At 34.6% G+C, this 14382-nt stretch overlaps 1 protein-coding gene across 6 annotated transcripts; it reads left to right on the top strand.

Annotated features, from left to right (window-relative positions):
• The first annotated feature begins 2268 nt into the window (after nt 1–2268).
• LOC135583816 (FRIGIDA-like protein 3) lies at nt 2269–8071 on the top strand. 6 transcript variants are annotated; one of them, XM_065109168.1, is made up of 5 exons: nt 2269–2343; nt 5754–6181; nt 6278–6806; nt 6995–7164; nt 7301–8071. In XM_065109168.1, the coding sequence occupies exons 2-5, from the start codon at nt 5765–5767 to the stop codon at nt 7871–7873; spliced, it is 1689 nt and encodes a 562-aa protein (XP_064965240.1). In that variant the 5' UTR covers nt 2269–2343; nt 5754–5764; the 3' UTR covers nt 7874–8071. The 6 variants fall into 6 exon arrangements, with proteins under 6 accessions (XP_064965240.1, XP_064965236.1, XP_064965238.1 ...); XM_065109167.1 differs by lacking the exon at nt 2269–2343 and adding an exon at nt 2891–3509; XM_065109164.1 differs by having other exon boundaries at nt 5754–6806.
• Nucleotides 8072–14382: the final 6311 nt, after the last annotated feature.

Genomic DNA, 14382 nt, shown 5'->3' with positions numbered 1-14382 from the left:
ATAAAAATAAAAATTCTTAATTTATTATGGACTCTTAATATAATTAGGAAAAACTCAAAAACTCTTACAATAACTAGAAAAAATAAATAAGAAAATAAAATTTAATATCGAATCCCTAAAATTAAGAACTCCTAAAATTAAGGAATCCTAGCATATTAGTGAAAATCAATCCATTTTAGCAAAAAAAAAAAAAATTCATAATTCTCTTACTAAAGCTACGGAGTAAAACTTTTTTTTTCATTGGTTTTGTTAAATGTTATCTCTTCACTATTTCCTAGGTTATGATGCTTGTAATCCGTAATAATGTATAAGCCTATGATTAAAAAAATTATCAAGAACCTAATTTAAAATTAAAATTATAAATATACTAAATATAACTTTTAAAAGATTAAAAGTTATATGCCACTCCAACTTATGCTTCGATTTCAATGAATCAAAACAAACATGTGCAGGACATGCATTCCTACTCGTCAAAAGTTATGTAATAGACATATGTTAATCTGCATACGTGTAAACCACAAATTTTCATTCATGCATCCATAAGTAGACAACATATTTGAATGCATGCATTTGCCTATCAAATCAAATATGAAGAACTCGGAGCATTTGAATTTGTAGACCCTAATAAGTGAATCTAAATATTTGACCAAATATAGTCGACTAGTTAATACTTCATCTAATATCTAATAAGATGGGTCACAATCCAATATTCTTTGCTTATAATCATGAGTTAGATATTTAATGAGTTCACCTATCTTGGCTAAACTACATCGATTAGTTTAGTTATATTGAGTTATTTATAAACCCGCAATGTGTCTAAACTCTAAACCATGATTGTTAAGTAATCAAAAGTAGTTTAAACTAACTAATTATTTTAATTAGATAACTAACATTGATTGTTATCTAGTCAATGTGTTTAAATTTCATCTTCATTATTTATTCTTTGATAAAAAAAATTAATTTAAATATGGAATGGATCTAAATTTGTTCATAGTATTTTAATTCAATTGTTAACTAAACAATTTTTAGATTTTTAATTTAGACATAATTTTACAATTTAACTGTAATAAAGAGAGAGAATAAAGGAACATCTCTACCTATAATCACGTCTTTAACAATGAAAAGCTATAAGCACGAATGTGACTAATGAATTGTTAGGCCATATGTAATGTGCATTCTCTTAGATCAGTCTTATATATATATATATATATATATTGTAAGACAAAAGCAAGTTGGTGATACAGCACAGATCACAATAAGAGAGAAGAATGTTAATGAAACATTTCACTAATAAGACAAAAATTATCAATTTATCCCTAATTAAAATGAGGTATTACACCTGAAATATTAATTGATTTGATAGGTCGCTTGAGTTCATCTAAAATATCCCACCCTTTTCAATTGATTTCTTTTCAATCAATAGATAAATAGTTACCACCATGTGCAAAATAAATTTATTTAATAACATAATATTATCAAACAAAACTAAGAACCGAAGTATCCAACTGGACTCAATTACAAGAGTAATATGTTAAGTAAACCATCACACAGATTATCAATAGATAAAACATTTTATTAGATAGACATGCTAGATTCAATTTTCACAAGTGAGATGAGATAAAAATGATATTTATTAAAAAAATTAATTAAACTAAGTAGAGGTAATTGCTGAGAAAAGAAAACAAATGCTTGAGGTGAGAACAAGTTTCAAATTTAATTTTAAGATTAACAATTTACTTAAAATATAACATCAAAGTGGTTTCCAACTTCCATCTTATGGGTTGATAAATTCGTTAACAAAATTTATTTAAATTTTATAAGTGAAAGTGTTGTTCATGTGATTGATCCCAGTGAAAATAACTCTTGCCTGCCAAGACAATCATTCTTGCCAAGTGGTCTTATACTTAGTCGTTACATTAGTGCCATCACAAAGATTACAAATATGTTAGGACATCACTGTGTGTTAATCCTCACATATTATTTACTAAACCATGCATTATATCTTACAACTCGAGGAGGACATTAAATTTAAATGAAAGAAAAAGGACATGCTAAATAGTCCCACATTCGTTCAAGGGTATATTATTATTAGAAGCAAAAAAAACATTATTTATTGATACATTTAGTTCTTTGGTAAATATCTTATTATTATTTTATTAATAATATTAAAAATAATCATATAAAGTTTTCTTAATTTTTTTTTGTTAATGATGCTACACACAAAGTGGGCTTTAAGTAACCCGGCCCGTTTTCAGCCCGCGAGGCGCTGCGACTAGAAATGCGGGAGAGAGTGCGACATCCATCTCGGAAACCCTAACTTGTGCGACCGTCAAGCCGACGAAGGTACGGATTTGGTCTCATCTTCATGCGTTCTTTCTCGTTCTTCTCTTGGTTCCTCGCTCTCGATTTTCGACCTAGGATGGATCCTCGACTCCACCAGTTGGTTGTTAACGTTTGGTATATGAATTGTATTACTGTGAACTTCTATGGAAAAGGAAATCTCCGGATTGGTCGCTGAGATCCCCAAGTTGGGGCTGATTGCTGCCCGTTTTCTACTTGTGTCGATTTCTCCTAAACCACCGCCTATTATTGCGGGGAAAATGTGATTTTTGTGAGGGATATATGTTGTCAGTCGGATGTTGGCGATTTTGTTGATTTTGCTTAGATAACCTAGTTTTTTTTTTTTTTTCAAAAAAAGATGGATTCTGTCCTTTTGTTTCATCATAGCTGTGTAATCGATGCGAGGATCAAAATGATCTTACTTCTTGTGCGCTGAGGTAACAAATCTTTTGCCTTTGGAGTATCACAAAATGCTCACAGAGGTCAGAGTTATTCTCATTAGGTAAATTTTAATTGCTTAGACACTTGATATCACCAATTTTTTGCTGAAAATGATAATAGGAAATGAGAAATATTTTCTAGTATGTTTTGACCTTTTATTCAGCTGGGTCAGGTATTGAGCCGCGTAGCTTGAACTAAATCTTGTAGGATCAAAGTTATAGGTCAGCTAGGTTTGCAAATTGACATAGTGGATCAGCACAAGTCTTTTCATACATTATAACTATATTTAGTGAGACCAGTCTTAAAATCTCTCAGCTCATCCCTCATGTCTGGGTAAGGTCTGGTTGTGTTCACAACGTATTTGGAAAACACAGACACTCAAAAGAAGGAAAAAAAATTCTCTTTCATGGTATTTCTAATCTGATTTTATTGACTACTTAGTGCCAAAATCTTATTCTACTTTGCACAAGCTGTTCAGTTCTAATTCAGTGTAAAAAGGGACTTTGAGTTAGGCAGCTGATGATCAGAGCAAGTTCTTCTGGAATAACTGTAGAAATTTTCTTATATAAGCTGCATTTTGGCTGTCTAAAAACTCTCTTCCATGTTATTTCTAATTTGATATTGACTGCATAGTACCAAATTTTATTCTATGCACAAGCTCTTCAGTCCTAATTCTCGGTGAAAAGGACTTTGAGTTAGGCAGCTGATGGTCAGAGCAAATTCTGCTGGTATACTACAGAAATTTCCTTATTGAAGCTGTTTTTGGCTGCCCCTATTAGCAAAATTTAATGTGAGACCTTTAATAAATTTAAATGGTTGGGAATATCCTTTTTTGAACCCAAAATATTTGTGATTTACTTTCTTGCCTGTTACATTTCCTTATTCTGACAAAGTTGTATTGGATTATACCTAACACTGGTATCTTGACTTGTCTAGTAATTTTAGGTTGGGTTATTAATTTGTTGGCTTTATTCGGGTATGGATCTTACCCAGTTCTTGTGGATTATGACATGTAGTTGAAACACCTTGTTTTCTATTAAATATGATGGGTGCTTACGACATGAAGTGAGCATAGCACTTATTTGACTTATCAAACACTTTTTAACCACACATTGCAATTTATATTTTGGAGGAACTTTGAATTCCCCGAGTATTTTAGAGTATGATTTCAAGTAATTTTTCATGCACTTTAACCACGCAAGCATTTTGTTGAGGATGAATTCATATGGTACTGTCAAAAGTTTGGCAACTGGGCTTGTCAACTAAGTGTTTAAATTTGGTTGTGTTGGTGGGACAAGGTTCGTTAACATTACAATAATTGGGATATTTAGATTTTTTTCTCAAAAAAAGAAAAAAAGAGGGGTGAACGTTCACGGAATGCAGCAATAAAATAAATGATAAAGTCAGGCTTGTGAGTTTATATTAATGGATGCTATCTGTAATTGGCAAAGTTAGATGCTGTATTTTGTATAATTTAGAATGGTCACTATGATTTGGTTGAGGTGCAGTTACTGTATTCAACAGGTTTGATCTCATAGAAGAATGTGATTCGTTGTGTTTGTGTTATAACCAATTGAAGATTCGGTCAGGTTGTTTATCTATTTAGTTGGCTGTTATCAATGTGATTTGACTTATTTAATACCCAAAATTGACATGAATTAACATGAACACTCATCCCTTGAAACTAGTGATGGAACACCTCGATTAGTCCCACATAGAAAGTGGGCGAGACTAAGATTGACTTATAAGAGTATGACAGGGGTGCTACCATCAATTTTAGCCTAAGTATTTTGACTAGTGCTTTGGGTTCAATGAAGTTGACAGGTCAGTCAGCTCATCAGACCTGGGTCGTAACGTTTGATATCAGAGTCGATCTAGTATTGGGGCATGGTGAGAGGGCTTAAATAGGGAGGGATTACCCATGGATGGAGTCAGAGGACTCGTCGCTGCGTGGAGCCACCATTGAGCCACGTCTTATATGCGTCATGCTAGGATTTGATCTGGACTATGTTGGACTTTGATGAAAACATCAAGCTCTTATGTGGGAGAATTTGTAACATCCTGATTAGTTCCACATTGAAAGTGAACAAGACTAGGATTGACTTGTAAAAGTCTAATAAGTGTATTACTATTAGCTTCAACTTAAGTATTTTAATTAGCGGTTTGGGCTCAACGAAGTTGACATTATCAGTTAGCTCATCAGACTTCAGTCATGACAAGTGAATTAAAATCTAGCTTATGTAGTCTGCTGCATTTACTCCATAATGTCTAAATTGGGTTCTTTTTTGTTTATATTTTAAGTTGTACCTTTGATGCTTTTGTGAATATGCACTTGGTTGGTCTAAGATGACATATTTATGACCTAGACCAGTATATGCACAGTCCAATCCCCAGTGACTCCACTTGTGGTGCAAAGGTCAAGTAAAAAAATGCCACTTGCTAATATAATGCAGAATTTGGAGTCTGGAATTGGAATCTTATTTTCTTCCAAGTAGTGTTTTTTCCCATGGAAGTGAAACAGCCATTGCATGAATTCTTATGGAAACATCGTATGGAGCTTTTGTAAATTATATAAAAACTGGTGTCGTGAGATTGTTCAAGTTTTTAAGATAGAATTTGTGATGTTGAGTCATACACTGATGTATCATGAATGTGACCGTTATCTTGAGCTTGTATTCATGCGTACACTTAGTGCAACTGATATACTCCCATTATCAATTGCTTCCCGTATTCTTGGCTTTCTTCTACCTTTACATGCATATTGCCACAGAATTTTAAAAGGGAGGGAGCAATATATCCTAGATGTGAAGAAATATTAAACGGAAATAGTTTGTTGTAAAAAGCTGCTCCTAAATGGAGTACATGGTTGTTAAACCTTCGTCTCATTTTTTTTTCCTTTTTTTGTCTGTAACCTCAACTTATGTTTAGTAAAATTGCTTTCCCTTCCTCATGGAGTATGACCTGTCTTGCAGTTTATTCCTTGATGCTGATAGATAGCATGGAAGACACCGAAACAGTTTCTAGTGGCATTGAATCAGCAGGAATGATGTTGGAACAGCTTGGGAAGGCATTTGCTGATCTGGAGTCTCACAAAGAATCATCTCTGCAAAGCAAGATCAAGTGGGATGAAATCAAAGAACATTTCCAGAGTCTGGAGAGATTGTTGAAGGATAAATTGGAGGAAGTAAAAGTGAAGAAGAAGGCTTTTGAGGAGAAGCAATCAGAAGCTCAGGCATTGATTGCAGAAAAGGAGGCTGCTGTTTCTGCAAAAGAACATGCTTCATTAGCTCGTCTCCAGGAGCTGAGGGACTCAGCTGTTTCAGCCATAGCAGAGGCACGTCACAAGTATAAGGTGGCATCTCCTGAGCCTATTGATGTCAGGGGAAGCAAAGAAAAAAAGGTAAGCACCTCTCCCAATGATATCAATGCACCAAATCCTGCTTCAGAGGAAAAAAATCCTGATAATGCATTATGCGAGGTCCGTCCTCGGTTGAAGCAACTTTGCCAACAGATGGATGCAAAGGGACTTCTGAAATTTATTTTAGAAAAGAAGAGGAACCTTGGCAGCCTACGTGAGGAACTTTCACTAGCGCTGAAATATGCAACTGAGCCAGCCCGTTTGGTGCTGGAGTCCTTAGAGGGCTTCTACCCTCTTGACCAATCTAATTCACCAGGGAATGAGGATAATACCCTTCAGGGCCTGCGCAGAAGCTGTCTTCTAGTGATGGAATCTGCTGCCCCTCTATTGGGGTCAACAGAGCAAGGTGTTAATCCTTTGAGCTCTGAAATTAAACAGCAGGCCAAAGAAATTGCTGATAAATGGAGGCCGAAGTTGGCTGGTTTAAATTTAGATGCTTCTAATGGGTATTCATTGGAAGCACAAGCATTTCTGCAGCTCCTTGCTACTTTTAGCATTGCACCAGAATTTGATGAAGACGAACTTTGCAAGCTCGTCATAGCTGTCTCTCGTCGCAGGCAGGCACCTGAGTTTTGCCGTTCTCTTGGATTAACACACAAAACGCCAGGTTGGTATTTTGATAACTGGCCTCAAGAGTTCCAGTGACTTGGGCACTTCTTTGTTAGGTTGTCTTACAATGCTCCAAGAGGAGATGTGAGGTCAATGCAATAAGGATGGACTTCTTAAAAAAAATTAGAAATTAGTTCTTTGATATATAGTTGGTATCTTAATATCTGAGATGTGTTGTTCATGCAGGCCTTATTGAAGACCTGGTTAGCAAAGGGAGGCAAATTGATGCCGTCCACTTTGCACATGCCTTTCAGCTTACCGATCAGTTTCCTCCTGTCCCTTTGTTGAAAGCATATCTAAGGGACTTGAAAGATGCCAAAGAAACTAATGAAGACACAAGCACTGCTGCTGTACAGGTGATTGCTACCTTTGGTCACCAACTGGATTAGAACTTGGAACTAGGATCATTCTAGTGGTAAAAGGAAACCTTTTTTTTTTTCTATTGAGCAATTTGCACCCGTTTTCATTTCTTTTGAATTTCAATCTCTTCAGAAGGACTCTGCATCTGATGAGCTAGGTGCCATAAGGGCTGTCATTAAGTGTATTGAGGAGTACAAGCTCCAAGAAGAGTACCCTCTGGATCCCCTCCAGAAACAAGTTGCTCAGCTTGAAAAGGCTAAAGCTGACAAGAAACGAGGTGGAGATACTGCAAAATTCCAACCAAAAAGGCCTCGTGCAAGTGGAGGTTATGTTCCTCGTAGGCATGCTGGTGCTGTCAATAACTGGCAGCGCCCACCCTTGGCTTTTGATCATAGGGCTCCGTATGCTGGTGGTGCCGAAAGGTATGCGTACAACGTACCACCAGCCTACGAAGCACCACCGGTACATGCTGCATATGGGCAACAAGCACACCCTCAGAGAGCATACCACTATCCAGATGAGCGAGGCCCCTCTGTGCCCTATGGCGGTGCCACATCGAACTATGGAAGCTACACAAACACTACCTTGCATTCTGCTTCGAACAACTATGCTAATTATATGGGCCCTGGAGTGCCATCTGCTTCGTCAACCTATGGGGGATACACTGGCACTAGTTATCAGCCCCCACACCAGTCTTATATGTGAAGGTGATCACCAGACACCCAGGATGTAGTAGCTGCTAGATGAACATTTTAGAATAGGTAATCGAAATATGGCAGCAAGCACATGTTATCTGATGGATGCAATCTTGAACTCACTTTCTGACCCTTATGACGGTCAAATTTATTTCCTGGATCTTGTGATGTAACCGTGTATGGTATAGTAGTTCTCTTGTTCCGTGCTTCTCGAGTCTCAGAGCATGAGTTGTTGGTTGATTAAAGTGTGCTTGCAATCCATTTAGGTCAATGATAGCAGCAGAGACATGCTTGAACAGCCATAAATCACCATGGGATTGTCCAGGAGTAATACTCCTTTCGAGAGTCGTGTTACACAGGAAAACCATAAATTAGCTCAGTTGAAGATTTGCCAGGTAAAGTGATTCAAACGATTTGCCGATGCCACGTTCTTGATTTAGATGCACTGAGATAGGCTTTGGTATCAAGTTTTTAATTTCAAATAATACCATTTGCTATCGGGTGGAATGCTCAATATCACCTCGTATCGGATGTAACGATCGAAATTTTAATCGTTATCACCCGACACAGTTCGGTAAAGATCGATTTCGACTGTTATCGATCTATAAGAGTGCTCTAAAAGTTACAGATCGATAACGATCAAAATAGACTGTTATTGATCAGTAACAATGCTCTAACAATCATTTTGAAGCCCTTTCTCATGAGTTTCTAAACTCATATTCTCCCCTATTTCACTCAATTTCACTCTCATACTCTTTTAAATTACATCAAACTCATTTTTTCTTACATTTACACTCTCTTAAACTCTACAAAGTAATGATTTATGAATTGACAATTTAAATGAGTTTTCTGCAAATAATTCAATATTTACATTAGAGCAATCCGTAACGAATCTTGTATAAGGCTATTCCTCAAAGTTCCAAAAAAAAATGTTATACTATTCTTACCTAATTTATATTAGTTTTGCTAAATTTATACTATTACTATATTTATTTCTAACTTAAAAATCATATCTTAACTTTTTTTATTTTTAGATATTTTCGGAAGATTTTACTCCTAAATTAGGTGTACCACTCGATATACCCTAGCCCTAACGTACTGCAAGAGTACATAGTTCTATACCGTACCGAGTGAAGCTCAAAACTTTTGTACGATACGAGATTTCAATCTTGCTTGATATTAATACATAAAAGAGTTTCCAAAGTATCAAAACTTATTGCATGTTGATCACACAATTGATTGGATCTCGAGTCAAATTGGTAATGTACATCATCTTGTTTTTAACCTAGGAAAGAAGTTTTTCCTTCTTGATAAAGGATAAGAGACGTAGGTAAACTTTGATTAAAATTTATAGGATGACTCAACCTAAGGTAAATAAGATATATACATCAAAGTTTTAGGTATGAAATTTATAAATTGATGTTTGAAACATAAATTTATTACTAATAGATTAATATTTTAGATGTAAGAGAAACTTAAGATGATGTCTCAAACTCTTATCTTAAATAAGTGAGATATATATATTGGGGTTAAGGTTCATTTTAACCCGTATGGTTTTGGTCATGGTTCATTTAAGCCCTTATGGTTTACTCGTATATAAATAACCTCTATATTTTAAAAAATGTAACATAATGTCTGAATTAATAGATATTAGAGTCTATGACACGTTGACCCATAATAAACTATTAATATAATAATATATATAATTTAATTTTTTAAAAAAGAGTCATTTTAGCCTATGTAGTTTTAGTCATGAATCACTTAAGCCCTTATGATTTTATTTGTCTAAAATAACCCATATATTTTTAAAATATAACATATAAGCCTCTCTCGTTAAGTCTGAGTTGACAAATTTTAGAGTTTGCTTGCGTGACATGCTGACTCATAATAAATCATTAATATAATGACGTGTGTAATTTAAGTTTAAAAAAATATCTATCTTGTCGAGGAAGATGAAGCAATAGAGGCTGTAGCGTCGGACAAAGGCAGAGAGGCAGAGGTGTGAGGGGCCGGAGGCGGAGGTGAAGGAGAGCTGGACCACCATGTCGTAGGCATGATAGGTGGGGGCATAAGAGAGGATGAAGTGTGAGGTGATGGGGATGAAGACTCCGAGGAGGAGGAAAATAGATCATGAGACCATTGGATGCCTAACGAATGATTGGTTGATGCACATCTACCTGAGGTAAGACTATAAGCTCTTGAGCTTGTCGTCAACGCGGGAGAGGCTATGTGCGTACAATGCTCTACGAGGAAACAACGACTCGATGCTATTGCTGATGGTTGCTCTCACAACGCCTCCTCCCGCCATTGATGGTGGTTTTAATTTTTTAATTTAAATTATATATATTATTATATTAATAATTTATTATGAGTCAGTATGCTACATAAGCAAACTTTAACTTCTATTAACATAGATTTTATAAGAGGGGCTTATATATTATGTTTTTGAAAATATATAAGTTATTTTAAACACGAGTGAAACCATAAGAGCTTAAATAGTCTATCATCAAAACCATAATTACTAAAATAATTTTTTTAAAAAAATTAAATTATATATATCATTATATTAATAGTTTATTATGAATCAACATGTCACGTAAGAAGACTTCAACATCTGTTAACTAAAACTTGATAGGAAGAGCTTATATACTATGTTTTTAAAAATATAGATGTTATTTTAGACATAAGTAAACTATATGGATTTAAGTGATCAATGACCAAAACCATTAGAACTAAAATGGATCTTAACCCTATATATTACCACCAACAAACATATTATACTTATAAAAACTTTAAAGATCGAGGATACTCAAATTAAGGGTGATTTAGGTATAATGCACTATATTAATATTTTAGATGTGAAAATTTTATAAATTGAGATTTCAATTCTTAACATAAAGGTGAATCAAGGATATCACCGCCTGACGAGAAAAAAAAAACTTCATTTAGCTGAAAAGAAAAAGGATCGAACAAAACTAAGTTTCAAAGAAAGATTTTGTTTTGTAAAGCGACTTCCATAATATAGTCCAAACAAAGTAAGGACAAGACAGTCTCCTACAAGTACATTCCTCGCTGGCAAAACCCGAGTGCTACATTTATTTACCACCATATAATGTATAGATATGGTAACAGCAACAGCAGGTGATTCCGGCTCATGGGCATTTGGGCTTCCTGTTCTTGCCCTTGGTGACCTCGTCCCTGTAGCAAGGGCACTCAACCTTGTTCCCGTAGGTCCCCGAAGGCACACACTTGCACTCCTCGAAGCACACCCCGCAGTAGCGCAGGCACAGGTCTATCACGCAGGCCTTGGCGCATCTCACTTTGCACTTGGACTCGCAGAAGGCTGAAGCAAGGAGAAAAGGAGGTGCAGGAAGCCACACGAGTACCATCAAACACCAACAAGTCAAATATTTTATTTGTTATAGGACTTGCAGATTTTTCAACACATCAATTTCTTTTGTGCTATCTCAAAGTCCCAGGAACCAATATATGCTTCATCCCTTTCAAAGATTTCCTACTGTCCACCGTCTACTGCGTGCAATTAACAGCTATAGAGTCACGACAAGAGGACTGATGACAATGATATAAGAAGAAAATAAATCGATCAGAAACAAAAGGCATATTATGTAACCGTTATTATTAAATATATTTAATAATAATGTAATCATTCTCATTAAGATTCATAATTCATTATCATGAATTTCTTCATTAATTATGGTTTAAATGATTTCAGTTTTTTATTCTTTATACATGAAACTGTTATTATTAAATTAAATATTTAATATCATTAAAGTTCTTCGTTATGGTCCAAACATTACAAATTTGAATTAATTCTTAAACGTTATGAATTGGTGATAATAAATGTTCTTGATGGGAGAACATCTATATATATGAGGATTTTAGTCCTTGGGCTCAATCATCTCTTTAAAGCGAAAGACTTTTCTACACCATTAAAGCGAGAGTTTTGAGTCGAGAAGTGCCAAAGTTCAAGAAGAAACCTCTGCAGAAATTTTTGACAACAATGGCTGGAGGTATGCAATTTTGTTTCCGCATTAGTTTTTTATTATGTTTCTATTATAATGATTTAGAAACACAAGTTGGTTTCAGTGATTTCTAACATTTGGTATCAGAGTATTTTGACCCCTACCTTGATACGAAAGAGTTTTCATTTTTATACCATGAAAATGATTTGATTTTGGTTTCTTCTTGGAAACTTCTTGATATATTTTATTGAAAATCATGAGGAAATATCATTTTCAATATTTTAGTCGATAAAATACTCATATTATGTATGCATATTTATTTATATAAAATTATGCCTTTGAGTAAATTTTTTATGTTTAAAATGTCAAGTGATCCATATAATCTTAATTAATTAAGAATTAGTCATAGCATCCTTAATTAATTAAAATTATATATAAAGTTAAAATAAGGATCACATAAGTAATTAGACATCATATTGTGACTGATTATATTTCATATAATAATTGTTATCCCATAGGATCTTTTATTATATTTAATATAATTAATCAGGATAAAATATCAGATTACTTTTATAATTTATCCACAGAGATTATGAATTGGAATATAATTTGATAGTTTTATCATAAAGATCATATGAATATATTTGAATTAAGAATTTAGCCCACAGGCAATTTTTATGACATTAGATTTATATTTTTGGCATGTTTCACATTGGTAAAATATGTAATTTAGTCTATTAAGCTTCAAATTTTGACATAAGCATGTTTTATTTTATGCAGTTTCTCAAACTGTTAATTTATCTGATATTCGATGTGATATTCCCGAACTTAATGGTGATAACTATAAGATATGGAAGGAGAGGGTTCTCATCCATTTAGGGTGGATGGATATCGATTATGCTATCAGGAAAGATGAACCACCTATAGTCACTAATGCCAGCACTCCAACTGAGATCATGTTATATGAGCGATGGGAGTGATCCAATCGGCTCAGCGTGATGTTTATCAAAACTAAGATGACTGTTGGCATACGTGGTTATGTTGACCAGCATGAAAATATCCGAGACTTGCTAAAAGCTATTGATGAACAATTCGTCACTTCGGATAAGGCACTAGCAAGTACCCTAATAATGAAATTCTCATCCCTTAGACTCACCAACATAAAGGGTGTACGTGAGCACATAATGCAAATGCAAGATATTACGGCTCAACTTAAGAAACTTGAGGTTAATATGTCAGAATCCTTCCTAGTGCACTATATTCTGAACACCCTTCCACCTCAATATGACCCTTTTAAAATTTCATACAATATACATAAGGACAAATGGTCAATCAATGAATTAATGACCATATGTGTTCAAGAAGAAGAGAGGCTAGTGATGGAATTGGGTGAGAGTGCATTGGTAGTAACTACTCGCGGGAAGAACAAAATTGACAAACATCAAGCCAATCAGAAAGCTCATCAGCAGGGAAAAGGTAAAATTCCACCCCAAGCTGATATCAAGAAAGAAGCAAGGTGTTTCTTTTGTAAAAGAAAGGGACACATGAAGAAGGAATGCACGAAATTCCAACGGTGGCTTGAAAAGAAAGGTAAACCAACCTCATATGTATGTTATGAATCTAATATGGTCAATGTTAATATTAACACCTGGTGGATTGACTCTGGATCAACAATCCATATTACAAACTCTTTGCAGGGTATGCAAAACCTAAGGAAGCCAGTGGGAAGTGAGCAAAACATCTTATCAAGAAATAAGATGGGCTCATATATGGAGGCAATTGGAACATGCATTTTAACTTTAACTAGTGGTTTTGTTTTAAAATTGGAAAGAACCTTTTATGTACCAAGTTTCTTACGAAACTTAATTTTTGTTTCTAGACTCGTACCATTTGGGTATTTCTTTAATTTTAAAGACACATCATTTTATTTATTACATAAATCTGATTGTGTTGGGAATGGTATTTTGTCTGATGGTCTTTACCATATTTTATTATAAAATGATAATACTCAAAGTTAAATGCATGTTCATGCTGGCATTAAGAGGTGTAATATTAATGAGGACTCCTCTATATTATGGCATCGGAGATTAGGACATATCTCCATAGAGAGAATTAAGAGATTAGTTAAAGATGGGGTACTTAGTACTTTTGATTTTACTAATTTTAAGACTTGTGTGGACTGTATTAAGGGAAAGTAGACCAATAAGTCCAAAAAGGGTGCTAATAGGAGTTCAGACTTATTAGAGATAATTCATACTGATATATGTTATCCAGACATGGACATACATAGTCAGAAATACTTCATCTCCTTTATAGATGATTACTCATGATATATGTATATATATTTGCTTCATAACAAAAATGAAGCATTGGATGCCTTCAAAGCCTTTAAGGCTGAAGTTGAGAACCAATGTGGTAAGCAAATTAAAATTATGAGATCAGATAGGGGTGGAGAATATTATGGTAGATATACTAAAAATGGACAAGCACCTGGTCCTTTTGCTAAGTTTCTTCAAGAACATGGGATTGTTGCCCA

This window comes from Musa acuminata, chromosome BXJ2-5 (genome assembly GCF_036884655.1).
Source record: "Musa acuminata AAA Group cultivar baxijiao chromosome BXJ2-5, Cavendish_Baxijiao_AAA, whole genome shotgun sequence".
Classification (NCBI taxonomy): domain Eukaryota; kingdom Viridiplantae; phylum Streptophyta; class Magnoliopsida; order Zingiberales; family Musaceae; genus Musa; species Musa acuminata.
Note: the sequence above shows the minus strand (reverse complement) of the source record. Positions and strands in the feature narration are given on the sequence as shown.

Bases quoted from the DNA above. Each gene is read 5' to 3' on its own strand.
- LOC135583816 (XM_065109163.1), top strand. From the start codon at position 3,488: ATGGTCAGAGCAAATTCTGCTG. The intron at 3,510-5,753 runs GTATACTACAGA...CCTGTCTTGCAG, and splicing joins GGTCAGAGCAAATTCTGCTG to TTTATTCCTTGATGCTGATA. The intron at 6,807-6,994 runs GTTGGTATTTTG...TTGTTCATGCAG, and splicing joins ATTAACACACAAAACGCCAG to GCCTTATTGAAGACCTGGTT.